The sequence below is a fragment of the Gasterosteus aculeatus genome, chromosome 21 (genome assembly GCF_964276395.1).
Source record: "Gasterosteus aculeatus chromosome 21, fGasAcu3.hap1.1, whole genome shotgun sequence".
Taxonomy (NCBI): Eukaryota; Metazoa; Chordata; class Actinopteri; order Perciformes; family Gasterosteidae; genus Gasterosteus; species Gasterosteus aculeatus.
In genome coordinates, this window is record NC_135708.1 from 5,734,778 (window position 1) to 5,751,331 (window position 16,554).

The window sequence follows — 16,554 nt, forward strand, 5'->3', positions numbered from 1 at the left end:
ATTATGAGACGATTAAGTAGGTCTCAAAGAAAACACAAAGCAAAAGAAAGCGTTGAAGACAGACTGACAGACAGAGGGGAAGGGGGACCATTGTGCTGGCTAACCTCACCTTCTGGCCTGGTGGACCAGCAGGTCCGGTGGCTCCTGGGTCTCCACACCTCCCCTAAATGAAACACATAACACACTTGTGAGGGCCTTCTGTTGGTGACACAGATGGGCCTCCCATGTGTACTCAGGCGGAGTAGCTGCTCGGGTCGACGTACTCAGCTACTTCCCACCACCGGAAACCAGCACAAAGCAGGAAAGATATGATGTCATTTGTTACCGGTCAAATACTCTGCAATGTTTCCCTTTTAAAACCACCATTCTCTTCACAGCTGCTTGAACAGATCTTGAGCTGGTCGGTGGATTGCAGGTTGGAGCTGCTTGTCGGCACAGTTCACCATCAAATGCATGAAAAGGCAGCATTCTGCTTCCCAACCTTTCAGCGATGCACCGTCTGCGCTCCAGGGCTGAAAGTTATGATATCACATCTCTGTTCGGACCATCGGACCAAGTTGCAAATCCCCAAACTACACGACAGTGCAACAACACATGATGGGAGTTCCACATGGGTCTGTGGCTACACCCCTGACTTGAGTTCTTTATGGGAAAAGATCAATTTGAATGTCGAGTCCGATGTATTCTTTGAAGGGGAAAATGTGACACGTCTCAATGTGAACAGTCTTTGGCAGTGTAGCACTTCTATTTAGAAACAATTTCATTCCAAACGAGTTGCCTCCCTCTCAGCAAAACGCTGTTTTCTCTACGGGAACATCAAGAGAAGCGGGAGGGGGGGTTGCAGCAGCACATTAGCATAAAGACTCATTATAAGGTACGCACCTTGGGACCATCTGGGCCAAACTCTCCGGGCGGCCCCTGAGGCCCCTGGGCTCCCTGGATTCCCTGGACGGAGAGAGATATGGAGGGAGAGGAGGAAAGGGAGGAAGGAAGGGGTGACAGAATGAGATGGGAGACAGGCACAGAGCTCTGGGCTGGATGTGGCAGAGTCTGTGATGGCTTAGTCAGAAGGTACTGAGGGGAGATGAGATGCCTTAAGTCCACTCACAATGCACACACACACACACTCCCAAACAAACCCATGCACATCCACACGTTTGCATATTGAAGAAAGCATTGTGCCTTTCTCAGAGGAACCAGATGAATCCACAGTGTCGTAATCGGATTGACTGTGAGGGACAATAAAAAGTATAATATGAGCTCCAGGTCAATAGCAAGCTAAACATAACGATGTATATACGCCTCATCGATGAAACGCGATGGCACAACTGTAGAAAACCAACTAACCAACGTTCCACATCTAACATCTTCAGATATTTGTGAGTACAATGTCATGCTCCTCTTGTCAAGGTGTGCAGAACTCACAGACTGCATATGAGACGTGGACAGAGAACCGTCAATCCCAATCAGCTGTTTTTGTGTCACAGAAAAAGTATGAAGCAAATGCAGTCTAAAAAAGTCCCAAATCTGTAATGGAGCCATGTTGGGTGTTCATCTACACAGGTTTCCTTCATGCTAATGTGCATGCATTCCCATCCAGTGGTCACTGCACTCTTCATTACACATCTGTGCTGTTTCACTCCCCCCACAAGAGGGCACTGAGCTACAGGCATACTTTCCAGGGACCACATGGAGGCGTCTACTCGCTCTGCTGTGATTGTGTGTGTCCAGGTGTAATCTTGTTTACCAGATGGGGGGGGGGGGGGGGGGGCTGACTGTGTGTACAGCTGTAAACCCACACACACTCATCTGACTCTGGCTCTAAATTAACAGCCACTCACCACCTTAATGGCATTGCTAAGTAAATCAAATGGGCTCACATGGTGCCTGGGCTGAATGAATCATCTCATTATGAAGGGAATTGTGCTGCTGGAAGACTAATGGGTGAACAGGGGGCCCCTTACTCACTCATAGGTAACGATTTGTAATATCCCTTTTAACACAAAGACCCCTTAGGATTCAAATGTGGACAAAGGTAAGTAATCATTAATAATACTTTTGACAGATTAATAATATCATTTGAAAATGTAAGATCTTAATAACCGGCCCACCTTACAGGTTGACACAGATTTGTCCTGTAACTACCGTACACCTTAAACCTACGTGAACTTCCACTGAAAGGTTGTTTTGACAAGAATGCTTCCAATGCTGAGCAAAGCTGGAAGTGGAGGAGCCCCCGTGGACCACTGAGAACGTGTTCCCTGACAAACGAGCACAATCCTCTAGTGCAGTAAGGTGGGGAGTGATTCCTGCAGGAATCGCGTTGGCTATGAACAAGGGTCAATACTAGGAAAGGCCAGCGCATTGTTTCAGCATGTTGAGAAAAGAGGGATGATGCTGTTGAACCAACCAGCGCCCCGTTTGTTCCAGGTCGTCCTCTTGGACCCGGCAAGCCGCCCGCGCCCTGAAAAGGCATCGAAGGGAAACAATCCATTAAAGCTTCAAGACAATTCTAACAAGTCTTTTTGAGTCCTACTGTACCTGAAGTCCCTCTGGGCCCTTTTCACCAGGAGAACCCTGGACACCCTGTGGACGACACAGTAAAGGTGTGAATACATACATGAGGTCTCCATCTTTCCAACTAGTGGATGTATTATGTATCCTCATCCTTAATCATTTGGAACATTTGTCATTCACGTCAAGACGCTGGTTAATATAATGAATTGGATTGAGGTGCATAGCTCCTGTCTTCAGGCCTTCAGTGATGTTCCACACAGTCCTGCCTCAATGCGTCCACCTCCTAATACCTTCATCATGACGCCACGGCTGCAGAAACTTCTCATTGAGACAACAATGCACTATAACTGACCGCACTGTTGATTCTGACGGCCTCGGGCACATCTCTTGGACCAAATGACGGCTGAAATGTGATTGGATAAAAGCTCTAACGTAAAGGCGGGCCCTGTCAGGCCGACACTCCTCAAAGCTCACCATGGAATGTCTCATCGTCCATGTGCAGACCAGAAGACGAAGGACGGCCTTGTCCGTCGTGTGTCTTAGTGTGTGCACGTGTGTGTTTGTGTGTGCGTAGGCGGGCTAGCAGTGGCTTTACTAGAACACAGAGATGTGTAAAAGCACCAATGAAATGGGAGCTCTCTCTTATGTCGTTAAAAAGCAGTAGCTTGTAATATGGACAGAACGCTCAACTCTCAACGTTTAACTCTTGACATGCATCACATGATCACATTTAGTCACTCATTGCATCCAGCCTTCTGTAGGACATCAAATCCACATCAACTCACTGGGCCGCCTTGAGCTCCAGCAGCACCCTGCACTCCCTGAAGACACAACAGACACGTCAGTATTTCTCCCCTTACAGGCGGTTTGCCATGTGATCATCATCGCTCATTCACATGTTCCTGTGGAAAACAGGACTGAGAAGATAAAATGTGGAATAATTCACACGTATTTATAGAATTCATCAAATTGTAACGACAATGCAAAAGATTGATTCCGTGTTGTGTGATTTAATAGTTATTATTATTTCACATGTAAAATACAACAACCCTTTTGTCCAGGCATTAGCTCATCAAAGAATGACATATTTGTAAATAAACACTATATACAGAATTATATATCCATATAAAAGTTGTCCTATCTGTTGCACTGCAGGGCCTCGGATCGGTGCACATTAGTTTACTACTTTTGCTCGAGTGTAGAACTTCCCTCTCGTCTCAGCTACGTCACACAAAGGGAACCGTCGTGAACTTGTGTTACTGTTTGGGGGTTTGACGCACACGTTGTGTGGTGAGGAGATCTTGTGAGGCGGGAGCTTGTTAAAACAAAAATGAACAGCAGCAAATAAACTCATTTTTAGACAAACAGACACAACAAAGCACACAATAAAGTTTTAACCATCCTCGAGATCGCAAAGCCCTTTACACTGTTTGCAACATCCACGTGTTCCAGCGGGGGCCACGCTACGTGCTAACACGCTAACACACGGCTGGCAACGCACACGTGAAACTAGCCGTAAACCTGTACCGCAGCACAGAAAGAATACTTTAGTATTTTGAGAACTGACCAGATTCTCTCCGCTTCCGTGCGCTCGTCCCTCTTGACATATTTGCCAAGCGTCACCAAGCGTTTCCCACCTTATACATTTACCCGCTACTCGCTGCACGCGGCGGGTCCGCCCACCAGCGACTCGGGGAAGCCGAGTTAGGTTGAGAAAAAATGTGCTCTATAAATAAGAATAACTGTAGCGCTGGTTCAGTTCTTTAAGTACGTCACCATGAGGTTGAAGGCAGTTTCTGTTTGTTTCACTCTCTGCAGACACAGAACGTACCACAACTGAATGAGTCTGTTTACCTCTGAAGTGTCTCGCCGCACTACGTACACGAAGCCATACGGGCCACATATCCCATAGTTACACAAGCCCACCACGGCCCAATAAATGAGCAGATGACACACTGGTGGACGACTGGACAAGTGGAAATAGAGAAGCAGCAGGCGAGCTGACTGACCTTTGAGCAGCCTACGCTGCTGCTTGGGCCTGGTAGAGCCTGAGGAGACTCAGAGCCTCACTAACTAGAATGGGGACGTAGAAGACCGACAGTTGGCACAACCATGCAATAAGAAAAACCCATTTTATATCAAACTCAAGCTTGGTCACCAGGCAGAGACGGAACCGGAGACATTATTAAGTATCTTCATCCACGAGGAAGAGATTCAAAGGACAAAGAGACAGAGAAACCCTCCAGTTGATGTGGTTTGGCCATCTGATGAGAATGCAGGTAGATACAATGCCCATCATAATTTAAAAAAAAAGACAACCATGGTTAAAGGGTTGGTTTGTGTGTCAAATTACAACCGTCCACCAAAGAACAAATTCCCTCCAAAAACTGTGGGAAAGGCGCCAGTAGGCAGCGCAATCCTGAATGAAATGGTGGCAGGAGAGGTAAAGGGGACGAGACAGTCAGCAAGAAGTATCTGAATATGTGAAGAAAACCGTGAACTTTGTTTGTTTGGTCTGTCGGGAGAAGCTAACCAACAGTGTTGTGGTCCCAAGTAAGCTTAAAGGTTCCATCCAAAGCAAACACGCTCATTTACCAACAGGAACTATTGGGCCCCCGGCGTGCACAGACTGAGAGACGGGTAACTGTCACGAGAGAGCTCTCAAAGCTAGCTACGTAGTAGCTGACCCGCCCACCACCTCCAAAAGCCCCCCCACGGTGGCAGACGCTGCTACTGGCTGCCTGCAGAGCCATGGTGAGCCAGATGCTCGGCCCCCAGTAGATGAAGTTGCTCTCCACATGTTATGCATGCCGACATGGGAAGCATCGTTTTTAATGTAAAAATGTTCAGACAAACGATTTGCTGAGAAAAGAAAAACCAAGAAGCTTAAGACAAGCGGCCAGCTGCTACACAAGCGCCTGTTAACTCTGACCTCAAATGACGTCACCACCACAGACAGCATGTCTGTAAACTGTCATTATGAATAGCCCCTCCTGTGTGTTTGGGGGGGTCTAGAAGGTTCTTCGTCTGCCTGCTTTGTGTGAGTTGTCTTTGGAAGCCTCTGTGTTGCACGTCTTGTTAGTACTTGAGTAAAACAGCACCGGCAACGTCTCCATGATTAATCACCTCATCAAATAGCTTACTGAGTAATGACAGGAAGGATTCCCAGAATAACAATTTAAACATGTGTATATTGTGTACGTTGTTATTCTGGGAATCCTCTTTGTGGTATCGAGGATTCTTAAAGTAAAGGTCTGTTTATCTGCTGCCAAAAGTGTTGAGTGCACATTGAAGAGAACCTTGAATTCAAGGTGAAGTCATATTATTATTATCATATTATTTGTAGTCAGAAATAATCTCAACGTGATTTCTAAATGTATCACTTTCTTCATTTAAAAAAAGAAAGACTTACTTACACCATTTATGCCCCAGTTTGTCTTGAAAAACGAACTTGTACTGATGGGTTTGAATGCGAGCGTCAAGGCTTGCTTTGTTAAAATAATAATCCCAGAAAGTTGGAAAAGTTTGGAGACAGAACACATCCTTTAGTATTTGTATTTATTTAACTACATCTGTAATCCAGCAGCTGGAGAAGCTGGAACCTGCACATGAATTTAGGAAGTTACTCTGAATTTATATTAAGTTAAACCCCTTTCCCTCTGATTTGTACACCGTTCCCATTTGATCAGTAAAACATCTTTTACAAAGTCGTCTTACAGGCAACAGTTAAACTACTAGTAGGGAATCAATGTGTGATATAACGTATTTTAATCTCCTTGTGACGTGGAAACCAAACATGGCTGCATCTGAAAATCTATAAATGTGGGTGCAGGAAAATCAGTGCCTGATAATAAGAGGCTGACACCAAGCTGATTATTTTTAATTTGTTTGACTTGAGTGTGAAACATCAGATCCAACAGTGGAGCTTGAAAGCTAATGTGGATGAAAGAGAGCAGTGTTACATGGGGGGCTGTTTGGGATTAAAGAGCAAGCTGAAAGCCTTAAGGCTTCTGTAGGGCTCATTAACATTCAATGGACCTGTCATGGATGGGTGGACAGAAATGATTTACAGTCAATGCAGACCTCAGGCGGAGACCACATTGTGTGCTCATTTAGTGCAGCAGATAACATCTGCTTTTGACTCCCTTGCTGTGAAGTTCTATTCCTGTCCGTTCTATGGTAACTGGCATAATGCTGCATGGTGGTCCAAATCCCGTTTCAAACAATCTGCCTGGAAATAATCCCCCGTGCGATAGTTGTCATTAAAGCCGGTAAACTCCCAGAAACAATACAGAGGACATAACTTCCGTGTTTGCTGGTCCTGACCTGAGGCTTTCACAGGCGCCATGGGGAAGGAAATTCAGTAGACCCTGGTTACGTTCCCAGTTCCCCAAATGGTGTCTTAGTGGCACCATTTAGACGTCATGGTCCAGGACCCTGGAGGGGAAACACTTCCTGGCCCCTATGGACGTAAAGCAGCACACGTGACCACCTGCTGTTAAGTGAACTAAGTGTGATGGCAGCTCCGATCCCTGAGAAAGAGCGTGTTTGCTTCTAAAAAGTAGCAGCGCAGTGAATACTGAGAGCAGGTGTACAACTCTGAGCCCGATCACCGACCAACGGGTCGACCTGACAAACACTACACAGCAGTGGAAGTCGTCTCCTGCAGCACAAAGCTCAGCATGTCGCTGTTTGGTCGAGTCGTGTGGGTTTCTGCTTCGTCAAATACTCCACATTGACTTACTGTCACCAGCTGAGGAGGAGTCTGGTGTCTGGGCGGAATCAAAAGGTTGGTACGACTGTGACGCTCTCAGCTCACCTGTGGTGTAAGCATGGTCACAGGTCTCCAAGACAAATATTAGAGAGTAGCTAACATGTGCACCTAAAGTCCTTCATGTTTGCTGATCGGTGTGGAGAATTTGGTTTATGACAATGAGATCCTTAATGCCATACGTCTGGCTCTGTGTCGTCTCAGCAGAAGCACCAGTAGAATGTTCAATGATCCCTTGAGCTGCAGGAAGGAGGGATGTGTGCTGGTTGGTCTAGTGGCCTCAGGTCAGGTCTAGATTGCTCCATGAATGTGTGAGAAGTGAACCATTACCATCCCATGTATTGAATGTTGCAGTCTGAAGGCCCAAACAATATCGTCAATGCAAACCCTCCCCCTTAGTTTCCACCGAGGACCGGAGGAGACTCCGTCATGTGGACTTCCTCTTTGTGACGGATAACAGAAATGCTTACAGCCGTTTTAAGTGTTGAACCACAATGTTTTTACCAAGCACGATCAGATCAACGTTCCCTCAGTGTTAATTAGGATGGTACATGGTAAATGGACATTACTTGTACGGCTCTTTTCTAATCTTCCAACCACTCAAAGCGCTTTAACACCATGACATCATTCACCCATTCATACCCTGATGACAGGAGAACCACACACAGAGCCACCTGCCCATCAGTAACTAACATCCACACACTAGTCACAGTTACAGGAGCAATGTTGGGTTAAGGACACATGCGGGTCAGTCGGGGATCAAACTGCCAACTTTCTGATTGGAGGACGACCGTGCCGATAGAAAACATGTCTCCCTCTAAACCCACAGAGAAGCATCACAGGCTCCACAGTTCAGCAAATGAAGCGTCTTTCTGCTCCCTGCTTTGTTTCTCACAGCTTTACTGTTCCGGTTCACTCGTATCTAATCAGACCTGTTCCCAGCAGCAGCAGGCAGCTGTTTTCATGGATGTGAAGCGGAGGAGAGGGAGACTACCCACCAAGCAGCATGCCGATACACTTTGAGATTAGCTGCTGAACATGGTGGAGTATTTAGCAGCTAAAGAGCCGGATGATAAACAACACGACTGTGGCTCTACACTGACACACACCTCTCCTGTGGCTCCATAACGCTAACTCTCTCAGAGGGTCATAAATGGACTTCTAGCTGCTGTCAAAACGTAACCAGCAAAGAGACAGAGAGTGAGACAGCTACTTATGGTACACACACACACACACACACACACAGGTCCTACAGACATCACAACAGCTGACATGTTTCATTTCAAGCAGGACTTATTCTGATATTCATTTAGAGCAGATCTAGGTAAGGGGGTAGACCTTCAATATCTCACTGAATGGACTCTACTTCTGTTTTGGAGTATTCCAACGGCTCAAAGTACTTCATGTTGTCCACCAGCCGTTCACACAGAGATGACAGGAGCTGCCATACGTGTACCTGCCCATTTATACCCATTCACACACACAGGGAAGCCTGCAGTAACCATGTGGGGTTGAATGTCTGGACCGAGGAAATATCCACATGGATCAGGAGGATCAAACCACCGGTGGAAGGACAGGTGTCAGTTGGGTGTCGTTGTGTTATTGTACTAAAACTTTTCTAGATGTGTTGAGTTTAAAAAGAATAAACAATACTGACAGCATTTAGTTTTCCCCAAATTGTGGGGAGTGATTGAATGAACACAGAGAAGCCAGTCATCGTACCCCCACCTCCACATGCACACACATGGGCTCCAACCGTGGGCCACCATCCTCCAGTTGGTGCAGAGCACATTTGTGGGAGAAAGAAGCTTATTTTGATAACAAATTACTGAGCAGGCGAGTACAACTGGTGGAACACTCAAAGGAGTTCAGGGAAATCTGAAAATAGCATCGCACACTTGGAGCTGGTGGGCGTGTCCACATGTTTGCACATGTGTGCATGGGCTCTTTCATCAAGCCACTGGTCCTTTTCCAGTTACTTTACCACACATCCCACCCACAATGTGAATGTGGCGTGTGCTCCTGCACTGGTGACACAAGGGGAGCGTTTTCTCCCAGTTATTGTTTCACACATCCACATTGAGTTTAGATCTGAAAAAATCGGATCCTAACCACATGTGGGGGTGGTTTGAAATGCTTTCCAATCCGATTTTTACACATCCCTTTTCCTCCCGATGATATGGATGCTCAGATTACATTTTTAAAGTGCGGACGTTCTGAGCAGAGCACTAACGGAAGCTGAAAAAAAACATCTGCTGCCACTTTCTGTTTGTAAAGCTGCGTCATCAGCCTACATTTTACCACAGCAACTCATCAGATGAATGATTTCTGGAACTATAAATACAATCTGATCACTCGCAAATAACAGTGTGGACGGTCTCTCTTAAAGCTCTGAATCGAGGAATGAATGGAATTTATCTGCAGTCTGAATTTAGCATTTGTCTGTTTGATAATCTCTTTGTTTGCGTGGGAAAAGATGATTTGTGTCCTTCCTCACACAAAAAGCTCCCTTTTCATTTGCAGAACCCGGTGTTAAAAAATAAAGTACAGAAGTTTGATAACCTATAGAAACTGGAGCCCAAATGGGGGATGCCAGTGCATCATTAGCACCATTAGCACTCATCCCCGAGTGTGGCTAAAGATACGCTTGGAAGGCTACACTCTAGACAAACCAATGCAACCAACCAATGGTTCCAACACTGACTGGGCTGCACCATCACAGCTGGCTCCCTTCGCTCTCCACCTAAGAGTAAACCCTGGAATGGGAGCCCTCATGTGATGATTAAACATGGAGGAGACGTCTGGTTGGATGTAGATAATTCCCTGTTGGAAAACATGCATTTGTAGGGAGACAGAGTTTCACACAAGACGAGCCGTTTGCAACTGCAATATGCAATTCGCTCGAGGCAGACAAGTTAAAAAACTGTATGATCGTCTGTTCACGTCTGTGTGAGACCTCATATTACCCCTTTTCCACCAAGGCAGAACTGGTGCTAGTTGGGAGCCAGAGCCTAGTTTCAAATGGGTTCTTTGGTTTTCCACCACCAAAGCACCAGCTCCCAACCAGTAAAAGTGCTTCTTAAGTAGCACCATCTCATTGCTGGTCTAGAAGTAAGAACCGCTCACGTCAGCGGCCGGGGGCGGGGTCACCGTGACCAACAAGATGAGAGAAACTTTGTGATCCGCCATTTTTCGATAGCAGCTAATCGAGCTAACAACAACACAATGGACGCTACTAGGCAAAAAGGCGAGCCGCGTGAACATGTTTGATCCGCCGTGTTTGGACGTCGATGTCGGTCCGCAAAGCCATGAACATCCATAGCAAAGCAACGTCCGCCATTGTTGATGATGTGTTTGTGTTTGGCGCCGCCGCGCTAACGTTGCTGGGAAAGATGAGACGTAACTGTGACGTAGGACTTGGCTCTGCGCTCAGTGCGCTGGCTCTTTAGCCGGTAGAAAAGCAAACCGGTTCTTTGGAGGCTCGGCAGTTGAACCAACTCCGAACCGGCTCTAGCTCTGGCTCCAAACCAGCACCTGGTTCTTGTTGGTGGAAAAGGGACAGACGCTCTTTGGGCTGAATGAGAGCCAATCGCTGCCTCCAGGTGTCAACATCTGGTGTAAGGTTTTCCCCAAAGAGCCTGTAGCAGCACACAGTAGTAATGCCGACGGTTCTAAACCATCAATGAGTGTAATGTCTTTACTTTTTAATTCCAACACACTGATCTGTCTCCACAGCAGGAGCAGCCTGCACTGACCTTTGGTCCTGGGTGCCCAGCAGGTCCAGCGGTGCCTGTTAATCCTGGCTCCCCCTGGGTGGATGATAAGCACACTCTGAGAGCAGTGGCAGCCAAATTCAACACTATTACTGTCCCGTCCATGTAGACAAAGGACAACACACACACAGAGAAGAGCGCCTTCATTCTCAGCTAAAGGTGGACTTTACTTCACTTTATCTTTACACAGAAATAGTTAAATGAATAGATCTTACCATTGGTCCAGCTTCTCCTGCTGGTCCTTGTTCCCCTCTCTCGCCCTGTAAAAAAATGATGATGACATTAGGTCCTGATGTTCAATATATTCACATTGTGTATCTATCAGTGGTCTTTGTCTTTTTTTGTATTCTTTTGAGAACTTCTCCAGCACTGAGGCGTTTTTGGCCTCTGCTCAGAGTCCACACACTAAGACTGCCATATCTCTGCATAACTACCAGTTCTTTATGGCACACAGAAAAAAAGTCAAATAAGTATTTGCATGGGCTGTATCCCTTAAAAGGACCTTGGCTAATCCTCTCCTTTGTGATAGCACAGTATCGGTGTAGAGGTTTTACTGTGAGTCAAGCAGAACAAATCTAGAGAGGCTTTAGTGGAGGCCTCACAGGAGAGTCGCTGCAGAGTGATGTGCAGTTTTTCCACATCTGAGCGAATCATGAGACGATGTTCAAGTGAAGCCCCTTGTTGTAACCGACAGCCAATGGAATCAGGGCAGACACATGTGGGGAAGAGTGACAGCTTCCTCAGCCAGTGCAGAGCGACGGATGACGTTTCACGCTCAAGTGTGAAAGTTCCCCCCCGACCATGAAGTCATTTGAAAAACCCCTGGAATAACACATTTCTGAACTTGGAAAATGGAAAAGTAAAGGAGCATTTATGATGACAAACAGTAATGTGATTCGGCGGCTTGGTGTTTGTTTCCCCATGACTGGGAAGGTTTGTCTCAGATATCATCGTAATCAGGGTGGAATGCACTTGCTGTTTGGCGTCTCGGTTCCTCTGTTAGCATCTAGCTTTCCATCGACGGGTCCACAAGTGTACAGTTTGTCCAGTTTGGGTGAAGTTTGCGTTTGATATTTAACTATTGATTGTTTGCCTTTGTAGCCCAGGCTTTAAGCTTGTCACATTATTATATTTATTCCTGATGAGCGCCTCTAATTTGATCCGACATCTGAAAGTTCAAACAGTGTCCACCAAATTTGGGTCTGTGGGGTAAAACACGGGGTCTCATAATGTTGAAAAACACACAACAGGGGCAAAAAGTTGTGATCCATAAAACCTTGATGAGAGAATGTGTGCAACTGCATGGAGACTTCAACGCACGTGAGACATTTGTGCACTTTTACCCGTTCTAGCAGTTTTTATGCTGTACATTTATAAAAGGTTTCTTGAACCAGAATCATTTGGCAAACCCACATCTCTATATTTGAACACAACAAATGTTGTTAATCCTTCGCACAGTTTTACAAATGAGCCCTCAGGACACGGAGACATCCTGCAAACCCTGAAACGTTTCCGTATTAGAGGTGGCAAATCGATCAATCGATTAATCGATCAACAGCAAAGTGGATTCCGTTTGTTTTCATCTCTTACTCTGCACCGCTAACATCCAATCACAACACTAATCAGGTTGAATGCAACATTTGGCTTTTGTATGTACAAATTCATTATGAATATTTAATTAGATTGCCACGTGAGATTAACATTTTTTATAGTAATCTGGCCTCATATGTTGAAACAATAAAGGAAATCCTCAGGACACCTGGAGACGAGGTGAGATGCCAGACGAGGCTTGATGTCTTACGAATACAAATCCCTTTATCTTTCTGATGATCATAGTGAGTGCTCTGCACGTTGAAATAACTCTGTTGATTGAAGCAGTAGTTCAAGGCGAAAATGGTCCCTCTGTCCCTGTGAGTAATGTCCCTCATTTGGGAACATATTAGGTTTGGGAGCAACAAACGGGTTATTAATAAAACATGAATATGCACAATGTTTGACATCCAAGAAGATTGACAGGAAACACGGCCACCTGCGGCTGGCCGGAGACACCTGCTCCCTCACCAAAGTCCGTTTCTGTCTCAACTGGTATTAAGGGAGTCCCACCTTGGGTCCCGGGGGTCCTGGATCTCCTGATAAGCCTGGTTCCCCTCGCTCTCCCTGGGCAGTGGCAGCAGACTCAGTTATTATCAGTACTGGCAGCAGGTTAGAAAAGCCACGACACTGAAACAAGTGTTTCTTTAAAGATCTACCTTGATGCCTTCTAGACCAGGCTCCCCTCTTGGTCCTGCTGGACCACCTTCTCCCTGTCAGAGGCATGACAGTAAGTAAGAGCATGTAGTCAAAGTCATTTTAGAAGTACGTTATGAAATCCATTCAGCATTTTCTTCCATACCTCTGCATTAATAACGGTCAAGTGCAATGACCTCATACAAGTAGTGACCTTTGAACAGGGCGAAACCTGGAGATGTTGTTATCATGACTTGAGAGATATCCGAGGTTATCCATCCCCTGATGCTAAAACTCATGGTTTGGAACTTACGAATTTGATCAGCACAAAATAAAAAGGATAGTAAAGTTTACTTTCACGTTGTTTTGCACTAATTCTAGTTGCAGATCAATGATAGTGACTAATAAAAATAGTTTGGGTGGAACAAGAAAGGTGGACAAACTGATAGATAACGGATCTAAATGTAGAATAACAGGGAGAGGTGAGCGCATTCAGACACTTTGTCCATTATGAAATGCAGTAAGTAGAAATTGAGACTTGGTTTGTGGTACCTTGAAGATGTTGTAATACAAGCTACTTCTTACCTTCATTCCTGGTGATCCAGAAGCACCAGTCTCCCCAGGTTTCCCGTCATAACCCTGGTGAGAGTTACAACATAAGCTGATAATATCATTTGCATACAAATTGTATCCTGGAAATGATCTGTAGCAAGATGACAGGGTAAAAAAAAGTGGGAAAAGGGGGGGACACTTACAGGCGCACCATCAGGCCCTGGTGGTCCATCCCTCCCTGTCTCCCCTCGGACACCCTGAGACAAAAATGACATACTTTGAGGTAGGCAGTGTTGATCTCCGGGTCTCTCACATTTTGGAGTGTCTTAAAATGATCTTTAAAATGAATGGAGGCCAAAACATTTGTGATTCCCTGACTTTCATTTTTGTAAATGATGACTTTGCTTCGCTTGAGTAGCGCTTTTCTAATCTTCCAACCAAACTGATTTTACACTATATGTCATCATTCACCCTGTAACTAACCCAGTTTGTGAGTATTGATGAATGTTTTGCCTTTATTACATATGTTTTGGTTAATTTTGTTGTGCATTTCCTGTTTAGAGTTTGATGCTTTTATTTTGATGGCGGGGCTTGGGTAAAAAATGGAAGTCAACGGTGGGCAAAAGACCGCGAAAGGAAAAGGAACGAATGGTAATCAGTTAACGGGCGGTATTAGTGCCCCCCCCCCCCCCCTCCCCCCGAAAGGCAAAAGCTGTTAAGGTTGTTTGGGTGATTTAAATGAATAAATCACCCAATGAAGCAGTAAAGCGTCAGACCACCTGTCGGGAGGGATATGCAACACACCCATTCATACGCATACAGGAGCACACAGAGCCACCTGCCCAACAGCAACCAACATTCACCCATTCATACACCGTAGTCACAGGAGCAACATCTGTCCGTCCCGGGAGAGGGATCCTCCTCTGACGTTCTCCCTAAGGTTTCTTCCCTTTGTTCCCCATGGAAGGGTTTCTCACTTTTGGGGAGTTTTTCCTGGCCGATGTGAGGGTTTTGGGACAGAGGATGCCGCATGTGTACAGACTGTAAAGCCCTCAGAGGCAAATTTGTCATTTGTGTAAAATGAATGGAATTGAATATCGGGTGCCTTGCCCAAGGACACGTTGACTAGCAGACTAACGGCGTCGGGAATCAAATCGTCGATCTTCTGACTGAAGGACAACCGTGCTCTCCACTGAGGAGACCAGACAAACTACGGCCCGTTGGGCTTTTTAATCCGGCCCGTCACATATTGGTACAAAATTGTCCAAATGATAGTAGACCGCATTCATGTTGCCTTTTTCCAGCAATACCTTGCGTTTCAGTTCATGCCACTAGATGGTGCCGGACACAATTGACCTTTGCCAGAGTCTGGTCTATTGCCACTAATTGACCTCTGCCCCCGCATTGAACCCTTCTGCAACAACGAGTGGACCAAAGAAAGAGAAAGTCGTCTGAGTGCCGGGTGTGTGATGAGGAGTGGACACCTCAATATGTCTTCACCAAAGTACGGTGAACAGACAAGGCGAGAACGGACGGCTACTGTACGACAAACGGCTATTCAAGAACCAAGGCACGTCATTTACTACAAGTCTAATTAGCAAAAGCCAGCAAGGGGAGTTTTTGAGTTTTTGATGGAGTTGCATGGATGTTTTGCATGGAGAGACAGCAGGTCTCTTGTGTCCAGAGAGCAGCAGGACAGTGACTCACCGTGTCCGCGGTCATCGAGAGGCTGAACCTCGGTGCACACTTCACCACTGATGGATCGCCAAACTTAAGAGGAAAAAACACTGGGCTGCTGAAGAGAATCCAGGATAAAAGCAAAGGGGAAAACCCTGAGCTGGATGTGCTTTTACTACACCAGGAAGTTCTTTCTGCACTGCAGCTCGACCGCGTGGTGATGTTGTAAAACTCATGTCGGCGAGTGTGGGAGCTCAAAGGGGAGATTTTTTAGTAGTTAAACGGGAAAGCTGAGGATTCTCCACGGCTGAGCGACGCCCTTTGGCTTTGTGATTTTGAGTTTGCTGTGGACATACTGACACACATGCATGAACTGAAGGTGAAGCTACAGGAGAAAAAAGCCAAGTTGACTTTATTCTCAAGACAAATTTAAACAAACGATCAACACAGAGGATTCTGTGTTTGGCTGAGAGCAGACGTTTAGCGTGATCAACACCTCAGATCTGCCCTCAGAATTGCCACAAGCAAACACACCAAACGTTGACGCTCTGGCAGAAAAGGGACCAGCTACACTGCTCCCACTGAAATTAAGAGTACGTTACCTTATACGTTTTAGGTAATCGCTTTTACTTCTAATTCATAGTTGTTCACACACACACTCTCCATCCATCAGCTACTGGCCCGACCCGTCTGTCAAACTTGAAAATGTTGTCTCACCCCTGCTGTAGCCCCTCCATGCAGGGAGATGCGTTTGGGTCACGTGATTTGGAGCCATGCACAAAAACTCTGTTACTACTGCTTGTGCTCATGCAGCGAATCAGCAGCTCTGCATACTCTGCCCTCTCTGACTCACTGGGTGGTGCCCTCTATGGTTCTGTTTGGCGAACCATTGAGAAACGGACCTAGAGTGAGATTATTGGGACTGCCTCCCTAATCTTACCCCAAATGGTGCTTTGCTGTTGGACATCAGCGCTAGTCGTGCATCGGCCACAACAAACGCCAAACTCTTAGTTGAATCACTTTTTGTTGTTGAGTACA

General features: G+C 46.0%; 1 protein-coding gene across 1 annotated transcript in view; it reads right to left on the reverse strand.

Annotated features, from left to right (window-relative positions):
- Positions 1-16,554, reverse strand: part of LOC120811856 (uncharacterized) — a 39,848-nt gene that overhangs the window by 12,414 nt on the left and 10,880 nt on the right. Inside the window, exons 13-23 of the mRNA XM_078096877.1 lie at positions 14,043-14,096; positions 13,873-13,926; positions 13,311-13,364; positions 13,165-13,218; positions 11,277-11,321; positions 11,044-11,097; positions 3,303-3,338; positions 2,542-2,586; positions 2,411-2,464; positions 883-945; positions 110-163 (exon numbers count right to left, since the gene is read on the reverse strand). Coding sequence (XP_077953003.1) covers positions 110-163; positions 883-945; positions 2,411-2,464; positions 2,542-2,586; positions 3,303-3,338; positions 11,044-11,097; positions 11,277-11,321; positions 13,165-13,218; positions 13,311-13,364; positions 13,873-13,926; positions 14,043-14,096 — 567 coding nt within the window. The remainder of the gene's footprint in view (positions 1-109; positions 164-882; positions 946-2,410; positions 2,465-2,541; positions 2,587-3,302; positions 3,339-11,043; positions 11,098-11,276; positions 11,322-13,164; positions 13,219-13,310; positions 13,365-13,872; positions 13,927-14,042; positions 14,097-16,554) is intronic.